General features: G+C 32.2%; 1 protein-coding gene across 1 annotated transcript; it reads left to right on the forward strand.

Moving 5' to 3' along the window:
* Positions 1 to 10,452: 10,452 nt before the first annotated feature.
* On the forward strand, positions 10,453 to 20,542 carry LOC134726724 (carbohydrate sulfotransferase 15-like). The gene is made up of 8 exons (XM_063591142.1): positions 10,453 to 10,485; positions 10,879 to 11,154; positions 11,715 to 11,922; positions 14,283 to 14,411; positions 15,240 to 15,396; positions 16,138 to 16,300; positions 18,106 to 18,253; positions 20,349 to 20,542. Exons 2-8 carry the CDS (start codon positions 10,918 to 10,920, stop codon positions 20,540 to 20,542), a joined length of 1,236 nt encoding a protein of 411 aa, XP_063447212.1. The 5' UTR covers positions 10,453 to 10,485; positions 10,879 to 10,917.
* Positions 20,543 to 20,832: the final 290 nt, after the last annotated feature.

A 20,832-nucleotide genomic window follows, 5' to 3' on the forward strand; every position in this document is an offset into this window, starting at 1 on the left:
TTTAACTTTTTAACTTTTTTTGGATTCGAACGTTACTGATGATTCTTTTGTACACAAAACGCGCGTCTGGTGTATATACAAAATCAAGTCCTGGTATCTATGATGAGTTTATTTACAACGATATGTGAACAAAAAAAGACATAATAGGTAAAATAGTCAAAATATAGTTACATTTACAAAAAGCACAAAAAGGATCGACCAAATTAAAAAAGCTCATTCACTGCTTCGCATGTTTGACGTCAAATAGGAAGAAATTTTATCGTTCAATGTGTATTCAAATAATATACAACTTCACATTTGCAATGATAGTCTACAGGGTTAAAAAATCAAAATTTATGTTAGAATTAATTTCCGAAACAGACAAAGATTTAGAATTACCCAGAACTAAGTTCTTTAGAAATTTTAAGAATCCACATATGGTAAATACCACTACGCGAGTATACTAATTTTGTCGTTGGTCGTTCAAAGTATTTTAGAATTTATAATAGAACAATATCATAATGATTTATAAAAGAACAATAACATAAAGACGGGATATATTAAAGTACATAGTCACGTTTTGAGAACCAAATCTCGCATATACAAAAAACACGAGTAAAAATGAAAGATAAAACAAACACATCGACGAGATGTATAAGTACCGAGCCACGTCAACTGGATATTACATTAAGAGATCAAACAGTAAAATTTATATTAATGAATGAATGAATCTTTATTGCAAAGCATAGACATGTTATGGCAAACTTAACGACATATATTACATAATAGAAAACATAAATAGACAGCAGAGAACAATAGTATAATACAATCTATATGTGGTACGAAATGGCATAAATCTGAAACAGTTATAAATCTTCCATGAGGTACGAAATGACATATATGTAAATCTTCCGTGAGGTACGAAATGGTTAAGGTACGAAATGGTCAGGGTACGAAATGGTTTTTGCCAAGGTACGAAATGACTTTAATTAATAATTGAAAACAAGAAACACAAATAAAAGAACAATATAACACGCTGTTAAGATGATAAGCAACGTCAGTAAGCAGAATCTATGCATCAAGACCATCATGTATTATTTATGCAGCTGATACGATTTTTAAAACATTTTTGGATTCTCATAAATTCTATGTACATGTATAACTTTGGACTAGTTTGAATCTCGGTCTATTTCTGTGATTTATTCTTACATACTTTTGATTTTTTAACCCTGTATGCGTACATTGCCTATGTACATTTTAAAATTGTTTGTATGCACATTTAACGAAAAATTTATGTGACGTATATAATTTTTCTAACGTCAGACACTCATATCAATTCATGTGTTCGTAGATAGTAGATGTTTTTGTGTCCTGTTAAATTGTTCTTTTTAAAATTGTTATACGATGATGACTGATGTATCCATATTTTGACTATTTTATTAATTGTGACTGTTTATTTAACGCATCATGTAAATGTAGCGGGATTAGATGAGACTGTTATTAAAGTGAGGGGGTTAGCGCTATAGAACCAGGTTTAATCCACCATTTTCTACATTTGAAAATGCCTGTACCAAGTCAGGAATTTGACAGTTCTTGTCCATTCGTTTTTGATGCGTTTTGTTATTTGATTTTGCTATGTGATTATGGACTTTCCAAATTGATTTTCCTCTGAGTTCAGAATTTTTGTGATTTTACTTTTTATCAACAAGGTCTAACTTCGGTGTTGACATGAATATCAATAATGTGGTCATTTTCATAAATTTCCGGTTTACAAAACTTAGAATTTTTCGAAAACTAAGGATTTTCTTATCCCAGGCATAGGTTACCTTAGCCGTATTTGGCACAACTTTTTGGAATTTTGGTTCCTCGATGCTCTTCAACTTTGTACTCATTTGGCTTTATAAATATTTTGTTATGAGCGTCACTGATGAGTCTTATGAAGACAAAACGCGCGTCTCGCGTACTAACTAATAATCCTGGTACCTTTGATAACTATCTAAGTACCTTCTGATGAATCTTTTTGGAAAAATTGGGGAAAATTTATAATTTCAAAATTAAAATCGTCTCGTTTGTTATAGATTCTGGTACTGAGATGACTGTGTATGTCAAACATGAGGCAGAGGAAGCCGTGTTTGTTTTTCCTTTAATTTCTTGTGCTGGGGGATATATTACTGGAACTCAATTAGAAAATTTCGGTTTGTTAATGAAAAGAACATCATCAGTATATCTGAAAGTGAAATTAAATAATCTGGCTTATTTGATATTCTTGTTTCTGCAAGTGTCTGACGAGACTCCGATTCAAACGACTACAAGCAGTAACTGACATGCCAACTAAAGACCTAAGTTAAACCGATTGAAAGATAATGTCTTCATCATATGAAAATTAAGCACAGTCCCTGCTGTCAGGGGTTTAGAATCATATCGTGATTAAATATACGAGAAGAACATAACCCGTATCATGCCAATAAACAAACTAATCATATATACCAGGATTAAAATTTAGATTTACGCCATACGCACGATTCGTCTACAAAAGACCCTATGAGTGAATCAATATTAAAATCAAAATCTGTCATATTTATTTACCGAACAACTGTATCGTTACTATATTTCCTTCTTCATAAGTCTCTTTAAAGGTTTGGTTAGCTTTTTGAGGTGAATGTCGACATGTTTATGCTTTGTTAAGAATAATAACTTTAAAAGATTGGATGTGAAATAGCTGAGCGTATAAGATGTCTACATATTGAATTATATTTAAGAATGTTGACTTGTACCGATGATAAAATTTAGTAATTATTTCGACTAGTTTGTGATATCGAAAACCCTGGTGTAATAATTTTTCAGTAATATGCAAATTTCTTTCTTTAAAATCAAATACGTTGTTACATAAAAGAGCGCATTGAACAAGTTGATATATATATAAAAATCATAAGATGGTGACAAGGGAACGTCACCATCTAAAATAGATAATTAACAATAGGAAATGAAAAATCATATCTTTATCATAAATGTAGGTATAAAAGATATATATATCAAGATCCAGGAAAGGGCAGTGTTTATTGTTAGTATTAGCTTTCTTTAAAGTTAGTTCAACAGGCTGAACGACCTCTTTAGTGTACATATTAAAGTCAACATTAGTCATACCAATGTAGAAACAGATCCGCAATAAGTAGTGCACAGTTAGACCCTTTTGGAATTCCGATAACTTGACGATATACGGAATTTCCAAAGCAAACAAAAAGTGAATCATATACCAATTCAGGGGCTTTTATACTATAAAAGCTGGTCCAGTTGACACAATTCTTTTGTTTTTTTTATAACTTATAGTTATCAAAGGTACCAGGATTATAATTCAATACGCCAGACGCCTGTTTCGAAAAAAGTTTCAGTTTGTAGACAAAATGTGCGTCTGGCATATTCAATTATAATCCTGGTACCTTTGATAACTATTTACACAACTGCGTCGATGCCACTGATGGTAGACTGTTCGTCCCCGAGGGTATCACCAGACCAGTAGTCAGCACTTCGCTGTTGACATAAATATCTATTATATGGTCATTTTTATAAATTTCCTGTAACAAATCTTTGAATATTTCTAAAAGAATGTTCTTATCCAAGGAATAGATGACATTAGCCGTATTTGGCACAATATTTTAGAACTTTGGGTCCTCTATGCTCTTCAAATTTGTACTTGTTTGGCTTTTTAACTGTTTTGATCTGAGCTTCACTGATAATTCTTATGTAGAGGAAATGCGCGTCTAGCGTATTTAATTATAAAGCTGGTACCGATTAATATTTATTGTTTGGCGTTTAACAGTTTCGGCGAATAAAAAATATCGGACACGTTTTTGGGTTATGAAATCGAACACGTTTGGGCAAACTTGAGTATTACGGATACGTTTGTGTAAATAGGACACGTTTTGGGGAATCGGACACGTTTTGGGGGAAGCGGATACGTTTGAGGAATCGGACACGTTTTGGGGAATAGGATACGTTTGTGGGAATCGGATACGTTTGAATGAATCAGACACGTTTTGGAGTGTTACAAATTATCAACGAACATAACGCTTGTTGCCGCCTATCTTTATATTTCGGAATTAATTATACAATTCAATTCCCTTATTTAATCTACACATCAATCTCATTTTAAAAAAGCCAAAGCAAAAACAAAAATACCCTCCACCCCCAAAAAAGAGAAAAAAAAAACACCAATACAATAGCCTGCAGTATCAAAGTGATTGTGAGGAAAAGAAATATATACATGACAGGTTTTTCTGACCGATAGTAAAAACTTTGCTTAATATTTAAATATAAAAAACGTGAAAACACCTTCCACTTAACCAATAAGAGTAATTGCACACTAAACTAGAAAAACAAGGTAAAAGGCATGTGGTTTATTCTAGGCCAAACTACCGTTTCCATTTTTAAAATTGTCTCTCCATGCACGCAAGCAAACTTGAACAACAATATATTATAAAATTATCAATAATTATACAACTTACACGTTAAAGAAATGACTGTAAAACACGGAAGTAACACTGAAAAAGTGTATCCAATTCAAAACCTTCCAACTGTTGCTGTCAAAATAGTTTTTACTTCACGCTATAGTATTCATTTCCTGATATTTGTTTTCCAATACATTTAAATCATTCTCGGGTGACATTATCTCTTTCAATTACACATTTTTAATGGCCCGAAATGTGTTTTTTAATCTAAATTAAACCAATAATGATTACCAAACAAATTTAAACTATATAGGTATAAGAAGACGCAACACTATGACCAAGGCAACTTCCAAAGAGTTTAAATAGCTATAGACCACTGTTTTCAACAATGAACAAACACCATAACTGGTATAAAATTAAACAGGCCCCGGCATGCCAAAACAAAACTACCCAGTTAGAGAAAACATATCAAGTAACTTCAAAGTTATGTTCTTTACTAGAATAATACAAGTTATTGGTGATGTTTTTCCATTGATTTTAGTTTGTAACAAGGATTTTTTTTTTCAATCGATTTATGACTTTTGAACAGCCGTATGCTACTGTTGCTTGTATTTGATTTTAAAAATTGTGACTTGGATAGAGAGTTGTCTCATTGGAAATCAGGCCATCTGTTCTTAACCGCTGTGGTTGGGTATAATTGTCATGAGTTATTTCATGTAATAGCAAGCAAGGTGTATTTAAACGAGAACATTGATAAATTGAATAAAGGAAACACAAATGCACGATTTATCATTTGTAGATGTACACCTTCTTTAAATATCATGTAGCAAATTCAGTGGAATGCCATTGAGATGAATTTAATTGTTTGTTACGCCAAAATCACATATAAGTCAACGATACTGCTATATTTTAAAATATCAATGCGATATTTGTCTTATATCATAGCGATGATTTTTTAATATTAAAAAATTAGGAATGCGACACTTTTCTAATATTACTGCTATAGTTTTCTAGTATACATTGAATACGTTGACACGTCACAATGCATGTCAAGAAACTGCCAACATCATTCACAAACTTAGATCATGACCGGTTTAATGTTTTAGGATTAATATTACTAAAATTTCGTAACTGTAACAAAATTAACACTTACATGAACTTATCATTTCAAAAAATTTTCTTGACCCTATTGATAGTTGAAAGTGTTAATAATATGTTCAGTCTAATGTTTTAAATCACATGCTTTAACCGACTAACTAACATGTTTAACCCCGCCACATTATTTATGTGTGTGCCTGTCCGAAGTCAGGAGCCTGTAATTCAGTTTTTATCGTTTGTTTATGTGTTACATATTTGTTTTTCGTTCATTTTTTTAAAATAAATAAGGCCGTTAGTTTTCTCGTTTGAATTGCTTAACATTGTCTTATCGGGCCTTTTATAGCTGACTATGTGGTATGGACTTTGCTCATTGTTGAAGGCCGTACGGTGACCTATAGTTGTTAATTTCTGTGTTATTTTGGTCTCTTGTGGACAGTTGTCTCATTGGCAATCATACTACATCTTATTTTTTATAATTCTATTTGAAGTTATGATGCAATGGCGGAATTTGAATTCGATTGCAAATACGTCTACGGACCTATTACATTATAATATACTAGTCACACTGCTATAGCCTTTCCACTTTGGTAATATCGAAATAGACAAAAATATCATTTCTTAAAAGGAACATTCATTCAAACAATCCAATCCAATACAGCTCCAAATTACAATAAATAGTCAAATGGTATAATCAATAATCCAAACAAATTAAAATGTACAAATGCTGATGTCCCGAACTTTGAAGATACCAACTGAGTAGCCTAAGACTATAAATTAGACAACTTCAGATAAAACGAAAATCAAAAATCTTGTCAAACAGAAAATGTATTTATTATTAACATAGAAAAAGATATTGAGAAGAAAAACAGTTCTTTTTGGATATCAAAGACTTTTCCCGTTGGTTAATCGACATCTCTATGAACATAATCGTGTTTACATTGCGATGACCGTGAGGGCATACCGATGTATTGTTGCCACAGAGATTTGCCACAGAGTTTTGGCTAGTAACCGACCGTATAAATACGCGAACATTTCTTAGTGCAAAATAACAATCCGTATCACTGGTTATACATTCATTTCTTCAATGAGTATTTAAAAAAAAATGTTTAGAACACAAATAAATAAGATGTAAATGTCTTTTGACGTTAGAAATGTGTATATATCTTTTCTATATTCATACATTTAGATCGTTCAATTGGAGGACTGGAAAGCAGTTATTTAGAAGGGGACATTTTAAAGATTTATATATAGATATAAGAAGATGGTGCATGAGTTCGAATGAGACAACTTTCCATCAAAGTAATAATTTGTTTAAAGTAAACCAATTATAGATCAAAGTAAGTCTTTAAACACGGAGCCTTGGCTCACAGCGAACACCACGTTATATAGGAACAAGAACATTGCTAGTGTTAAACCATTCAAACAGAAAACCAACGTTCTAATTTGTAAAAAAAAAGGAGATTCAAAAGTACAGGACAGATTTTGTCTAATCAATCTGAACGAGGACAGTATGATTTATCTAAGTCACAAGTTCGTTTCATTGTTATCCAATAAAAGTCTTCCATGCGAGCGTTGCGGGCATATCGGATATATATTATTTCTGTGCGTTCATTATAAAATTTGCGAAATGTTATATATGTGAACATTCATTTTGATACTCAGCTATTTGATTACGGCATGGTTTATTAAACCCTTATTTGATTAGTTTTGCTTCCAAAAATAATTGAGAAATTTGTAAGATGTTACCAAAAACAATTTGAATTGAAGGAATGGTCTTAAAACTGCTTATTTACATACATTACTACTAAGAATTAAAATCACAAAAATACTGAACTCCGAGGAAATTCCAAACAGAAAGTCCCTTATTAATTGGTAAAATCAAATGATAAAACACACCAAACGAATAGATAACAACTGTCATATATCTGACTCAGTACTGGTATTTGCAAGTTTTGAAAATGGTGGATTGAACCTGGTTTTATAGCGCTTAACCTCTCACGTGTATGACAGTCTCATCAAATTCTGTCATATTTACAACGATGGGTGAACAAAACAGACACAATAGGTAAAATTGTCAAAATATGGGTACAACAGTCTAATATTAATACTAATCGGTACTAATATTGATATCAGAAAAACACTGCTATGATATTTTAAAAGTATCGCATTGATATTTTAAAATCATCGCATTGTTTATTTATGTATATTAGAAAAACATAGCACTTCGAATTTAAAACGGACATAAACTTTAGGTTCTAACTAACTTCTCAATGTATATTTAGACTCAATTGTTGTTTATATTTGAACAATAAGTTTTAAAGATAGTATTTTCTTAAGTTTTCGTTGCCGAAAACAACATTTTCCGCATGAAATGTCTGCATATTTACAATTGATATTAGACAACATCGCTTTGTGATATAAGAACATTTTTTATCGATACGCTTCTTCCATAGACTGATATATATTTCATTACAATATTTAGATTAATTTATCAATCTGCTTGGCACTGGAAATGACATACATTAAGGTGAACGACCTACATGCATCGGTGATTTCATGTTCCTGGTATAACCAAAAGCGATAACTACCTATTAACTATCTAGTTAAAACAAGTTACTTATTCGATTACTTCGATGTTTATGCTTGAAGCTATAGAAATAGTCCTCAATCTTAAAAGTGTCCATTAGGAAATTAATAACTTTATCTATATATAACGTTGATCGAAATTTTGAAAGTTTAAATTTGAATGGCAACTCAATTTCCTTACTATGATTTTCTACTCTGAAGTCAAAATTTAAACAATTAACAATTTTTCGTTTTTGAGTCTTATTAACATTTTGATACTCAGGTTGAATCCATCATTTTCTATATTCGAAAATGCTTGCACCAAGTCGGGAATATGACAGTTGTTGTCCATTCGTTTGATGTGTTTTATCATTTGATTTTGCCATTTAATGCTACTAGGGACTTTCTGTTTCTAATTTCCCTGAGAGCTCAGTATGTTTGTGATTTTTAAAAATGTTCTTATCAATTGTCTATTTAGGATTCGGAAATTTTACATTTTTGTAAATTTAACCCCCGTCTTTCAAGAAACGTCACTGAGTCCCTTTTGAAGTACCAACGACTCGTCAAATACCCAGTATTGACACGAAAAATTAGGAATATTGTTAAGTATACACGACATTGGACTTTTGAAGCAATGAAATTTTCAAACTGATCTGTGAAGAAACACGCTGGAAAGAAAAGAATGTTTCAGAGAAATTGGCTGATTTAATATGACGGGCTTGTATAATCCCCTTCAAAAGAAAGAATTATTGTATGTATTATACTATTATATAATAGTATACTATATATCTATCACATTGATGAGTCCTTGTAGGCACCCATTTGTTCAGTAGCTGAAGTATAGTGCCTCGTTTCTATTTCAAGAATCAGCACTTATGCATTGTAAAATAACATGGAAAATGGAAAAGGGGAATGTGTCAAAGAGAAAACAACCCGACCATAGAAAAAAACAACAGCAGAAGGTCACCAACAGGTCTTCGATGTAGCGAAAAAATCCCGCACCCGGAGGCGTCCTTCAGCTGATCACTAACCAATATATACTAGTTTAGTGATAATGAACGCCATACCAATTTCCAAATTGTACACAAGAAACTAAAATTAAAATAATACAAGTCTAACAAAGGCCAGAGGCTCCTGACTTGGGACAGGGGCAAACATGCGGCGTGCTTGAACATGTTTATGAGATCTCACCCTTCCCCCTATTCCTCTGGCCATTGTAGAAAAGTAAACGCAAAACAATACGGATAATTCATAAAAATCCTTTTTGTATATCATCAGGAATCATCATATGACTACAAAATGTATGTTTTTTCATTGACTAAAAGTATAGGAAATCATCATTGATAAAAAGCATCGCTGGTAAATAATCACGTTTTAATTGGTTTAAAACTGTCACGTGATGACCACCTGTGTATCAATGATGGTTAGAACATTTTGTTTGGGGTTCACGAAGTTGCGTCTACTGCAGAAAAGTTTAGCATGCAATACATTCGTTATACGGACCTTAGAAGGAAAATAAAATCCACAAGGCATTTCGCCTCTGGACTCACCCTCTAACCTTCCATGGATCCATAGGGGATCAGTAGCAAACTATATAAATTGTAATACTCACTGCAGTAAAAAATAGGTAAATACAAAATTTGGAAAAGCGTCCGTGTACCTAAATATAGATACTTCAATGACGTAGGTTTACGACGTCAAGTAAATTCCCGTTTTTTTTTCTTTTTCAATTGTTTTTGGTCCTTCTTTTTTTGTGTAAATTTGTTTTGAGTGAAAGTTATTGGATATTTCAACTTATATTAATTAGCAACTGCAAAACAATATGATATATTTAATATAAATCAGGGAGAAGTTTTATAAGTAAAAAAAAGTATCTTGAACAAATACTAGAAAAATGGAGAATGATAAAAAGTCATATCGTAAAACAATTGTTGACATTTGATTTCAATTGATTTCATTTATCAACGCAAGAGTTATGACATTCACCCTTGGCCTTCATATTTCGGGGTTGATAAATCATTGTATTAACCTCATCCGATGTCAATAATTGTTTATTGTTACAATTCATTTCCGGAATGGCTGTAATATGTTTTCTGTCTATGAATAAATAGCATAAAATGTGTGGTTCACAATGAATTACCCGCGTAGTCTGTAGAGAAATGCTAACATAAAAAAATTGTTGTGCACACTAAATAACCCGCGTATGTGATTTATTTTTACATTTTATATTTCATTATAATATTTTGATATTTATCAATTTGTCTTTCACCGGCAATACCTCACATTAAGGTGAATGACTTACGTGCATCTTGACATCTTAATCAGTGATTACATGTTCTATTAGCAACTTCTCGATTACCTCAAGGTATATACAAGACACTGAAGAGATGTTCTGTTGGTAAATAATATTTTTATTAATTATATAATTTTATAACTTTGATCAAATTTTTAAAAATTAAAATTTGTATGGCAACTTAACTTCCTTCCTACGTTTTCTACTGTGATGCCAAAATTCAAAGTATTATTTTCTTTCGTTTTTTAGTCTTATTAACATTCTTATCAATTGTCTATTAAGGTTTTGGGCATTTTATATTTTTTTGGTAATTTTGACTCTGTCCTTATTTTCTTTTTGAAGGTTCAGAATGAATTCTTGTTTGAACGAATACAAGAAAAATCGGCAAGTTGATTTTTTATTCTGATAGAATGTGGATTTTCATAGAATAAGAATTATTATATCCCAAAGCAAGAAATGTCTACGATTATACGAATGTTTTTCTTTTTTTTCTTTCAGACATGCTATGACGACCGTTCATCTCGACTCAACGACAACATGGAACATTCTTGGCGATTAATTCATCGATGTAATACCATGATAAGAATTCTAATAGCTTATATACTTGTTATTTTGACTGTGTGTGTCTTAAATAAACTAAGATTTGTTTTAGAATTCAACGTATATGACAAAAGACATACAAACAGACCCATTGGATTTAACAGCTGGAAGTATCAAGAGAAGTACTGCCAACACAAAAGACAAAATACAAGTGGTGATGACATTCTGTGCATGGTTTGTATTTTAGTCAATTCTTATGTGAAATCTGATATCAATGTTTATCGGAGATCTTTGTTATTGTCAAAAATAATCACATGTATTATAGACCCATATTGGTTAAGTATACTTTCTAGACACCCATCTGTTGTCGACGATATTTTTAATCATTGAGTTGCTCCGTGTATCCTTTATGACATTATAAATTTAGGATATGTGGAATAATTGCCAATGAGACAAATATCTAACCTGTTCAATGACATAGATTACATAGACTAAAGGTCATAGTTCGACCTTCCACAATGTGACAAAATGTTCAACAAAAAAAATTAAAAATATCATCAAATCGATTAAAGACAAATAATAAACGGAACGCAAATGAAACTAACAGCCATGAACAGCATTAATGATATTCTGGAAAACAAACACATATACAATTTGGCAGGGTTAAACATGTTTGCCAGTAAACAATCCTTCCGTCCTCGTTCTCAATGAAGTAGTTTGCCGCTTTCTCTTCTTTCAAATCTGTAAAATGCAACGATTTGTTCATGAACTCTACACAAGACACATTTTTTTAGAAACCATTTCAGTATTTGCCAAATTTTAAAAACCCTTGTTGGAGGGATGTGAGCCATACCATTAAATGTCTTCCATACTTTATGTTAATTGGGATAGACAAATCTGGAACAACGGATCTTTTCTCTAGAATAACCAAACATCCTGAAATAAAGGGGAACACTGGGAACCAAGAAAAAGAAACAAAATGGTGGAGCTGGTTGAGATATGGTAAGTATTCCAAGTTACAGTTAATGCTAAGATCGAGTACGAACGCGCAAGCGCAGACGACGATTGACAGTTTTGAAATGTATTTGTCAACGTGGTTTTCTATTTGTTCATTAGAATGAAGATAACATTTGGTACGTCCAGCTAACGCGTCGATAGTAAAGTTAATTTGCAACCTTCATACCACCAATTGATGCCTTCGGAGCTTAAAATACAATACAGTTATCCCCTAATCACTTGTAATCCTAAGTCGTAGAATAAACACAGATTCGACTTGAATTGATTTTTTCAAGTAAATCTGGTTATTGATTTGGGGATGTACGGCGGGCGGTCGGTAAGGCGGCCGGGCGGGCGGCAATCAAATGTTGTCCGTGCATTAACTCATGAACCGTTCAACCAAAGCTTTTAAAATTTCAATGTGTTGTTACTGATAACTAAATGAAGGTCAAGTTCAATAATGGCGATTTTGACTTTTACTGTTCAGGAGTTATAATTCTTGAAAGATTTAAAATGGAGTTTCCGTGAATTTACGCCAGAACGGTTCTACCAAAGCTTCCCAAATTTAAACATGTTGTCACTGAAGTAAAAATAGAGGTCAAGTTCAATAATGACGATTTTGACTTTTACCGTTCAAGAGTTATGGTTCTTGCAAGATTGAAAAATGGAGTTTCCAGTCGTGTCCGTGCATTTACACCAGAACTGTTCTACCAAAGCTTCCAAAATTTTAATAAAATCGTAAAATGCGTTTCCATTCACGTTGTTGCATTTACTCATGAATCATTCAATCTAAGCTTTTTCAAATTTGAATATGTAGATACTGATGACAAAATGGAGGTCAAATTTGATATTGACGATTTTCACTTTCACCATTCATCAGTAATGGTTCTTGTGATATTGCCAGGACACAAATAAATGTTGATAAATCCGGTTTGCTGTCGTTGTGACAGCCTCTTGTTATTCATTCAAATAGTGTGAATAATTATGATTCAACTTTTCATTTTAAGTGTATTGAAAGACTTCAATCAGGAACTTATGAGGTTAGATAAGAAGTTGAAAATAACCTTTTACTTTACCTTCCGTTATATAGACCATGTTCAAAATTTGATGTCTATGTTGAATCCATCTATCCCATGGAACTATAGATAAAGGGTACAACATATACAGCTATGTCTGCCTCATTTATTGTCTTACATTGACAATGGAGTCGGTTGAAAACAAAACTAAAGAACCAAAAGAGATGATTTCAGCTTTCCAATTGTGAACTTCCCATTTCTATGTAGCAACATTCCATCAGCACATGCATACGGAGTATATATTTATCTTTCAATTGATACGATATTCCCGTCCTTGTATCTCCTATCATGATTTCCTTGATGGAGGGTTACTGCTCACAAGGAAGCTGTTAATCTAAGAGTTCGAAATCATGAAGTTGACATCATCCCTTCGTAAATTTCACGGATGCTGCTATGAATTAACCGTTTCACAGATAATATCCGACATGTTCTTTATGTCGTCGAATTAGACAATTTACCAGGTTTGTCTTAACATTAGCAACACGACGGTTGCCACATGTAGAACAGGATCTGTTCACTCTTCCGGATCACCTAAGACAAGATATATTACTTGACAGAGAGTTTCTGCTTACAAGGAACCGGTTGAATCAAAGAGTTTTAAAACAGTGAATTTTGTTTGGACACCATAATGAGTTGATATACCGTTATGGATATTATTTCACAGAAGACAACGGATATGTTCCATTTATCATAATCACAACTCTGTCCTCTTTTTCGAATGTGACCTTCTAAATCGAGGTATGACCGTTTTTGTATTTACATGAGCAACACGATATCTGACGGAGCACGTGCGAACACTCATAGTTTTGTTTTGAGGGATTCATGTGCTATCTAAAATTTTTAAGGGTTGTATTTTTCGGTTTTCAATTTGTAATGGCTGTGATGTTTATACCGTTAACATTCTTGTTTATCCTTTGTCATGTAAAACGTGTTTCTATTTTGAATTTTCTCAGTCGGTCAAGTTTCAGGAATATATTATTGACTTGATCGATGGTTTATCAATTTGGCGATGTCTTAGGGTTTAACAGGATCCATTTACTAATCCGCTTTATAATAATCAAATGATGTATTCAACTGTAATATGACATTGATATTCATCAACCATGAATGTCAGATTTATATCAAGAGTTTTGCTCTCGTTTGTTTTTACGGAAATAACATTTATATTGTAGTGCCAGAAACAACGTCATAGAGCTTTTATATCACTACCAAGTTGCGTTAGTTGATGCGCATAAACAATAGGCTGTTTGGTATTTAAAGTTGTCCTTATAGTTCCAATTGTTTTTTTAGGTTTCTGGTTAAGACAGAACGCAAAAAGACGACGACAAACCTTCTATGAGTACATATCATACTTTGATTCGTCAGCAGCACATATACGCAACACTGTAAATGATCAAGGATATCATAACTTGATAACAGGTTAGTAATATTGAGAGAGAGAGAGAGAGAGAGAGAGAGAGAGAGAGAGAGAGAGAGAGAGAGATATTCGTATAATTTATAACAAAAACCCAGAGTGTTCTAATACCAAATAAGTATATCACTACAATATAATAGTTATTACGTTGACGTTGAATCACTTTCATTTTTTAATCACCCACACAGAATAAAATATATCTATGCACCTTAACCAAACTTTCAGGTATATAAATATGATGTTTTTTTCTGAGACAAGTGCTCGTCACATACTACCAGAACTTGCGGTCATCCGATGTTCAGTTCTTTAGTTCAACTTTAACGTTGTGATATCATGGCTTCTATGTACGTTTGTTCAAAAAGCATGTGTTCAGCTAAGGAAATTCGGAATTTTCGAGTTTAGTCTGACTGTATAAATTTGTGTTAAAATGAAATACTTACATTTTATATTTGATCGGAATAAATCGGTTCAACGAGTCTTTAATTTTAAGTATACTGAATTTATGAACGTAGAGCTCGTAATAAAGCAGCTGATAGTAAGAAAATGAAATCGGATGCAATGAGATCCAAATATTTACTTACAAAATTGCAAACATTTGCAAACCATATTAATATTTCACTTTTTCACTTTCATTAATGATTGAAAAAAAGTGCACCTTTAATAAAATAAAACCGAATTCATTTTGAAGTATTAATCAATTAAACATATTATATTTGCTTAGATATGCAAAAGGTTTGAAGCACAAGTTAATCAAACTTAGATAGTCTTCTCCCTTGAACTATGCATGTATAAATAAACCCTGCCACAGTTGCTAAAAGTGTGTTTCTTTTCAGGTGATGGCACTCCAATGGATATGTGGGATTATAGAGGATGGCCACAGATACCACAAAATCTACATAAACCTGATCCAGAAATTCTTACTCCACATCTAATAAGACATATTAATCCAGACATGAAATTTATAATTATTTTACGAAATCCAATAGACAGGTACTTGGATTTTAAAATGTTGGTCATTTGATAATTTAACAACAAAAAAATACTTTAGTGATTGCACAGAACTAACAATTTCCATCCGACTTGGATCTTCTAGCTTTGATTTGATGTTCATACTTCAAACGTTACTGTTATTGTTCATTGTGTCATTACTATATTTTAACATAAATTCTTATATAGGTGTAAAATTGTGTATATGTATCATAAAAGCTGTATCGCTTTCGGAATAAAGTATTATTATTATTACTACGGTTCATAGGTCAACTATGTGTTGTTAATTGTGTAACTTATCGAATGCATGAACTATAGCTTGCCCATCAACAAATATATTATTATATGCAAGAAACTAAAACTAAAAGTAATGCAAGACTAACAAAGGCTCGAGACTCCTGACTTGGGACAGGCGCAAATATGCGGCGGGGTTAAAGATGTTTTTTGAGATCTCAACCCTCCCCCTATACCTCTAGCCAATGCAAAAAAAAACAACAATCGAACGCACGACAATACTCATAGTAAAACTCAGTTGAAGAAAATTCAGAGTCCGATGTCCGGATAGGTTATCTATATATTAACATAAAATGCAACATATTACGTTAAACCTTATTTTTGATTATTTCCAGTGTATTACAAATATTTTTAGGTTTTTAATTGGATTGCTCTAGCTCACTATTTCACTGTAGATTATACTCGAACTACTTTTTTCATATGCCTTTCAAAATGTGTAATTATTTGTAGATTATACTCGGACTACTTTTTCCTAAAACGTGGTGTTCCAACAAGTGCTGCATTTGATGTTGCTGTCAATTCATCTATTCAGATCCTTAATGAATGTACTCGTGTAAACAGTCTCCGAAGATGCCTTTATGATGCAAATCATATATATAAATGGGTCGAAAAGGTACTTCTTTGAATATTTACTGATTTGTGTAATATATTGGAATTCGAAGGGTGTCATTTAAAAAAAGAGTTTTCTAGTTATATCCTTTTATAGCGTTAATCCAATCGAGGCATCATGTGTTTCTATATTCCTCCATTTATCAATATTGAAATATTTTCCCTCAATTTAAGAGAATACGGTGACAGTAAATTATTGATATCTATTGCAAAAGAAATGACATTTTCCCTCAGAATTCTTTGGTGCGTTCCTGTTCATTTTATTTTTTTGCAAGTTTTTTTGCCAATTGTAAAATAAAGAGATAAATAGAAATAAAAACATGTTTTAAATTTGATATAGAATGACAAACCAGGTAAACTTAAAAGAAATATGTTATTAAAAAGGGGATTTTTATATGCTTGATATGGAAAGTCACATTGAATCACCTAAAGCATCATGGATATATAGGTTGAATCTTGAATAAAAATATTGTCAGATGGCCATTTATAACTTTAAGATATTTACATGGCTAAGAAGACATGCCTAGTTGTTAATATGAATATGGACTAGAATAAAATTGATCAATGTTTACCAAATATAACATAGTTATATAAAAATGTATCAAAAAGCTAGATGAAAGACGAAAAAGGAGGACAGACAGACAAATCAAAAACCTTATACGAAATTAGAAAACAATTTATTTGAGGAAATAACTACAATTTTGTGTAGATTAATTTTATTACAAAAGTGTATGTTTAAAACGGTAATTTTATTCTGATTTGAATTTTCGAAAAACTAAGGATTTTCTTATCCCAAGCATAGATTATCCTAGCCGTATTTGGCACAACTTTTGGAGTTTTGAATCCTCAATGCTCTTCAAATTTGTACTTGTTTGGCTTTATGAATATTTTGATATGGGCGTCACTGATGAGTCTTATGTAGACGAAACGCGCGTCTAGCGTACTACATTATAATCCTGGTACCTATATTGATAACTATTATTTATATAAATGATATTTTAAAAATGGAGAAAATTCACAAAGTGAAATTTTCTATAAAAAAAAATTGACGATTAAAGCAAATAGATGAGTCAACACTCTTAAAAGCGCAATCCCAAAGGGATGGATACACTGTCTGAGTTTAAGGAATTCCACGAGAAGACGAATCAATGTAAAAAGTAGTAATTCTATTAACATCTAATTCAATGAACTCAGTGGCATTTTGCCTTATCATTATAAACCAATAATAAACTGATATAATTTATTCGCAATATGCACAAATTATTACTAATTTGTGTAAAGACTCTCATAATATTTTTATATAAATATAAATAATAACATGGATTATAAACATAACAAAATGTAATTTCTAAAACAAAACTTTGCTATGTATTCCAGTTTTCTTTTTTCCCAATAAAACTTAAAAATGAGAATGTTTATAATAAGTTCCCAATATCGAACAGCGGTATACTACTATTGCCTTTATTTAACCATCTATGACAAACGCGTCGATATCAATTTGGAAATTATCAATTTCCTCCGCCCTGAAAGCAATATACAAAATCACCAGTATATGGGATTTGATTTGGTTTTTGTTGTTTAACGCCACTTTTAAGAACAGCATTTAGGCTTTTTCGTGGCGACCAGTTTTTATTGATAGAGGAAGAAGTCGGAGTGCCCGGAGACAACCACCGACCTTCGATAGGAAAACCAGCATATTGGATAAACATTACCCAACTCATTCGGTATTGAAAAGCTTGCAGCTGCTATTCATAAAAGACTTTTCAAAATGAGAACCATTCTTTTGATAATGCTTAATTTTTTTTCCAGGCTCGAATAAATGTTGGATTCTATAGTGTATATTTATCAGAATGGTTTAAAGTTTTCCCCAGAGATCAGTTCTTAATTTTAAGGACAGAAGATTATACCAAAGATATGTTCAATCACATGTCGAAACTATTTAAATTCCTTAAAGCAGGTAAGCTAACACATTGTAAAGATTAGATTGTTCGTTTTCCTGTTTAAATGGTTTTACACTAGTCATTTTTGGGACATTTTATCATGTTTATAGCTTGCTGTTCGGTGTGAGCCAAGTTTCCGGTTGCAGGCCGTACTTTGACATAATATGGTTTACTTTTACAAATTGTGACTTGGATGAAGAGTTGTCTCATTGGCACCGTATCTTCTTTATATATATATATATATAAGATAACACTTTAGGAATGACATTTTATTACATATATAATACGTTGCCTAAACTTTAAATCTGCGTCCTAGTGTTTGGAAGAGTGGTCTGAGAAAATAAATTTAGACATGCATGCCTTATATTATATTGATCATGCTCAAAATCTATAATCGTTCCAATTTAACATTTTATGTTAGGTATGAAAAGAAAAAGATGTGGTATGATTGCTATTGTTCCTCCTGAAACCAAATGAGGTAAAAGTTTTCTACTAAAGGTCACGTGACCATACGACCTGTAACGATGAGCAAATTCATACAACAACGTAAGCTATAAAAGGTCCCGCTATGACAAATGTGAAATAAGTCAAAATACATAAATAAAGGCCTACTTTTTGTACAAAACTATAACGAAAAACAAATATGATACACAAAAAACAAAACCCAACTACTGAATAAACAGCTTCTAACTCGAGGCAGCTACATACAGAATGTGCTTTGGCTCTAAACCCGCTTCTAAGCTCATATATTATCAACTATATTAATCCGTATTCTATTCGTCGTTAGCAACAATTTTCAGTAAATGCTGTACTCAAAATTATAAGTGTTCATAATAACTAGAATCAATATAAATCTGCTTTGCTTTATCGAAAGTATTCTTTAAACTTATTTGCATTTTCATTATCGTATGGTTTGTCATCTTTTTTTTTTAAATGATCTTTCCAAAACTCTTGGAATTTCTCAAAATTTCTCAAGATAAGAAAAAGTGTATATAAAAAAGAAGATGTGGTATGATTGCCAATGAGACAACTATCAACAAAAGACCAAAATGACACAGACATTAACAATTATAGGTCACCGTACGACCTTCAACAATGAGCGAAGCCCATACCGCATAGTCAGCTATAAAAGGCCCCGATAAGACAATGTAAAACAATTCAAACGAGAAAACTAACGGCCTCATTTATGTAAAAAAAAATGAACGAAAATCAAGTATGTAACACATAAACAAACGACAACCACTGAATTACAGGCTCCTGGCTTGGGACAGGCACATACATAAATAATGTGGCGGGGTTAGACATTTTAGCGGGATCCGAACCCTCCCCCTAACCTGGGACAGTGCTATATAAACAGTACAACATACGAACGAACTATAAAAATCAGTTGAAAAAGGCTTAACTCATCAGATGGACAAAATTACAAGTTGACGTGGCCGGGTACTTTTACATCCTGACACAAAAAGACACAATGAAAAGGTCTGAGAGTACTCGCAGTTATCTGACAGCTAGTTCAAAGCCACTAACAACTAATAAATAAAATCATGCATCTAAGACTAAAGTATGTTCAGTATAAAAAAATAAAAAAACAGCGCCTTTCAACATTTCACAATCAACAGTAGAAATTTGAAGGTAGTGAAACATGGACACTACTACAATCATTGTGTGTCCCCGGGTAGAAAGGTGGACATGCTCTACTATTGACCAGACACCACTAAAGATCCGTTAAACGCGATTGATTTATATATATATGTGTGTCCCCGGGTATAAAAGTGGACATGCTCTACTATTAACCAGACACCACTAAAGATTCGTTAAACGCGATTGATTTATATATATATGTGTGTCCCCGGGTAGAAAGGTGGACATGCTCTACTATTGACACTACTAAAGATTCGTTAAACACGATTGATTTATTCATTTCTTATACGGAAAAATATAACACAACCGATTGTACAAACCATGTGTGCTAATATTTGTCTTGCAAGAGTTTTTTTCTAAAAATCTATATATATATGATAGATAAAATTACAATTAGAATTATTGTCTTAAATATAATGTTTGTAGTAGTCTATAGATTTGATCTCTAATGAGTTTTATCTTTACTTCTAGGAGAATTAAATATAAAGCAAATGAATGATTTGGGAATTTTGTCAAAGAATCGTAAACATGTAACAAAAGTAAAACAGAAAGTTGCACCAATGTCACATGTAACCAGAAAAAAATTATTAGAATTATATACGCCATTTAATAAGGAGCTTTCAGCTATGCTAAATGATTCACGTTTTCTGTGGAAAGACATTTAACAGAAAAAAACCTTGAAAAATAATTATTTATAATGGACACCAAAGATCTCGTTAATTTCATAGACATATGGCAACAGTTATGAAATGCAACGCAGCTGAGTTATGGGAAATAATTCAAGGTTGTTTATGATGTGGAGTTAAGGGGAAACCGATGGAATTGTGTTTTTGTTTGATCTATACTGAGATTGTTGCTTTTTCTGTAGAAAGGTATGGTTACTGTATTTAATGTATTGAATGTCATTGTATTTGTCGGTTATGGATTACTTGCTTGTTATAAACACATGTCGACT

Source organism: Mytilus trossulus, chromosome 7 (genome assembly GCF_036588685.1).
Source record: "Mytilus trossulus isolate FHL-02 chromosome 7, PNRI_Mtr1.1.1.hap1, whole genome shotgun sequence".
Classification (NCBI taxonomy): Eukaryota; Metazoa; Mollusca; class Bivalvia; order Mytilida; family Mytilidae; genus Mytilus; species Mytilus trossulus.

What these genes read in the sequence shown, in the direction of transcription:
- LOC134726724 (XM_063591142.1), top strand. Translation starts at nt 10,918, where the DNA reads ATGGAACATTCTTGGCGATTAATTCATCGATGTAATACCATGATAAGA. An exon ending in TATATAAATGGGTCGAAAAG is followed by an intron (nt 16,301 to 18,105) that starts GTACTTCTTTGA and finishes TTTTTTTTCCAG; the next exon opens with GCTCGAATAAATGTTGGATT. An exon ending in ATTTAAATTCCTTAAAGCAG is followed by an intron (nt 18,254 to 20,348) that starts GTAAGCTAACAC and finishes CTTTACTTCTAG; the next exon opens with GAGAATTAAATATAAAGCAA.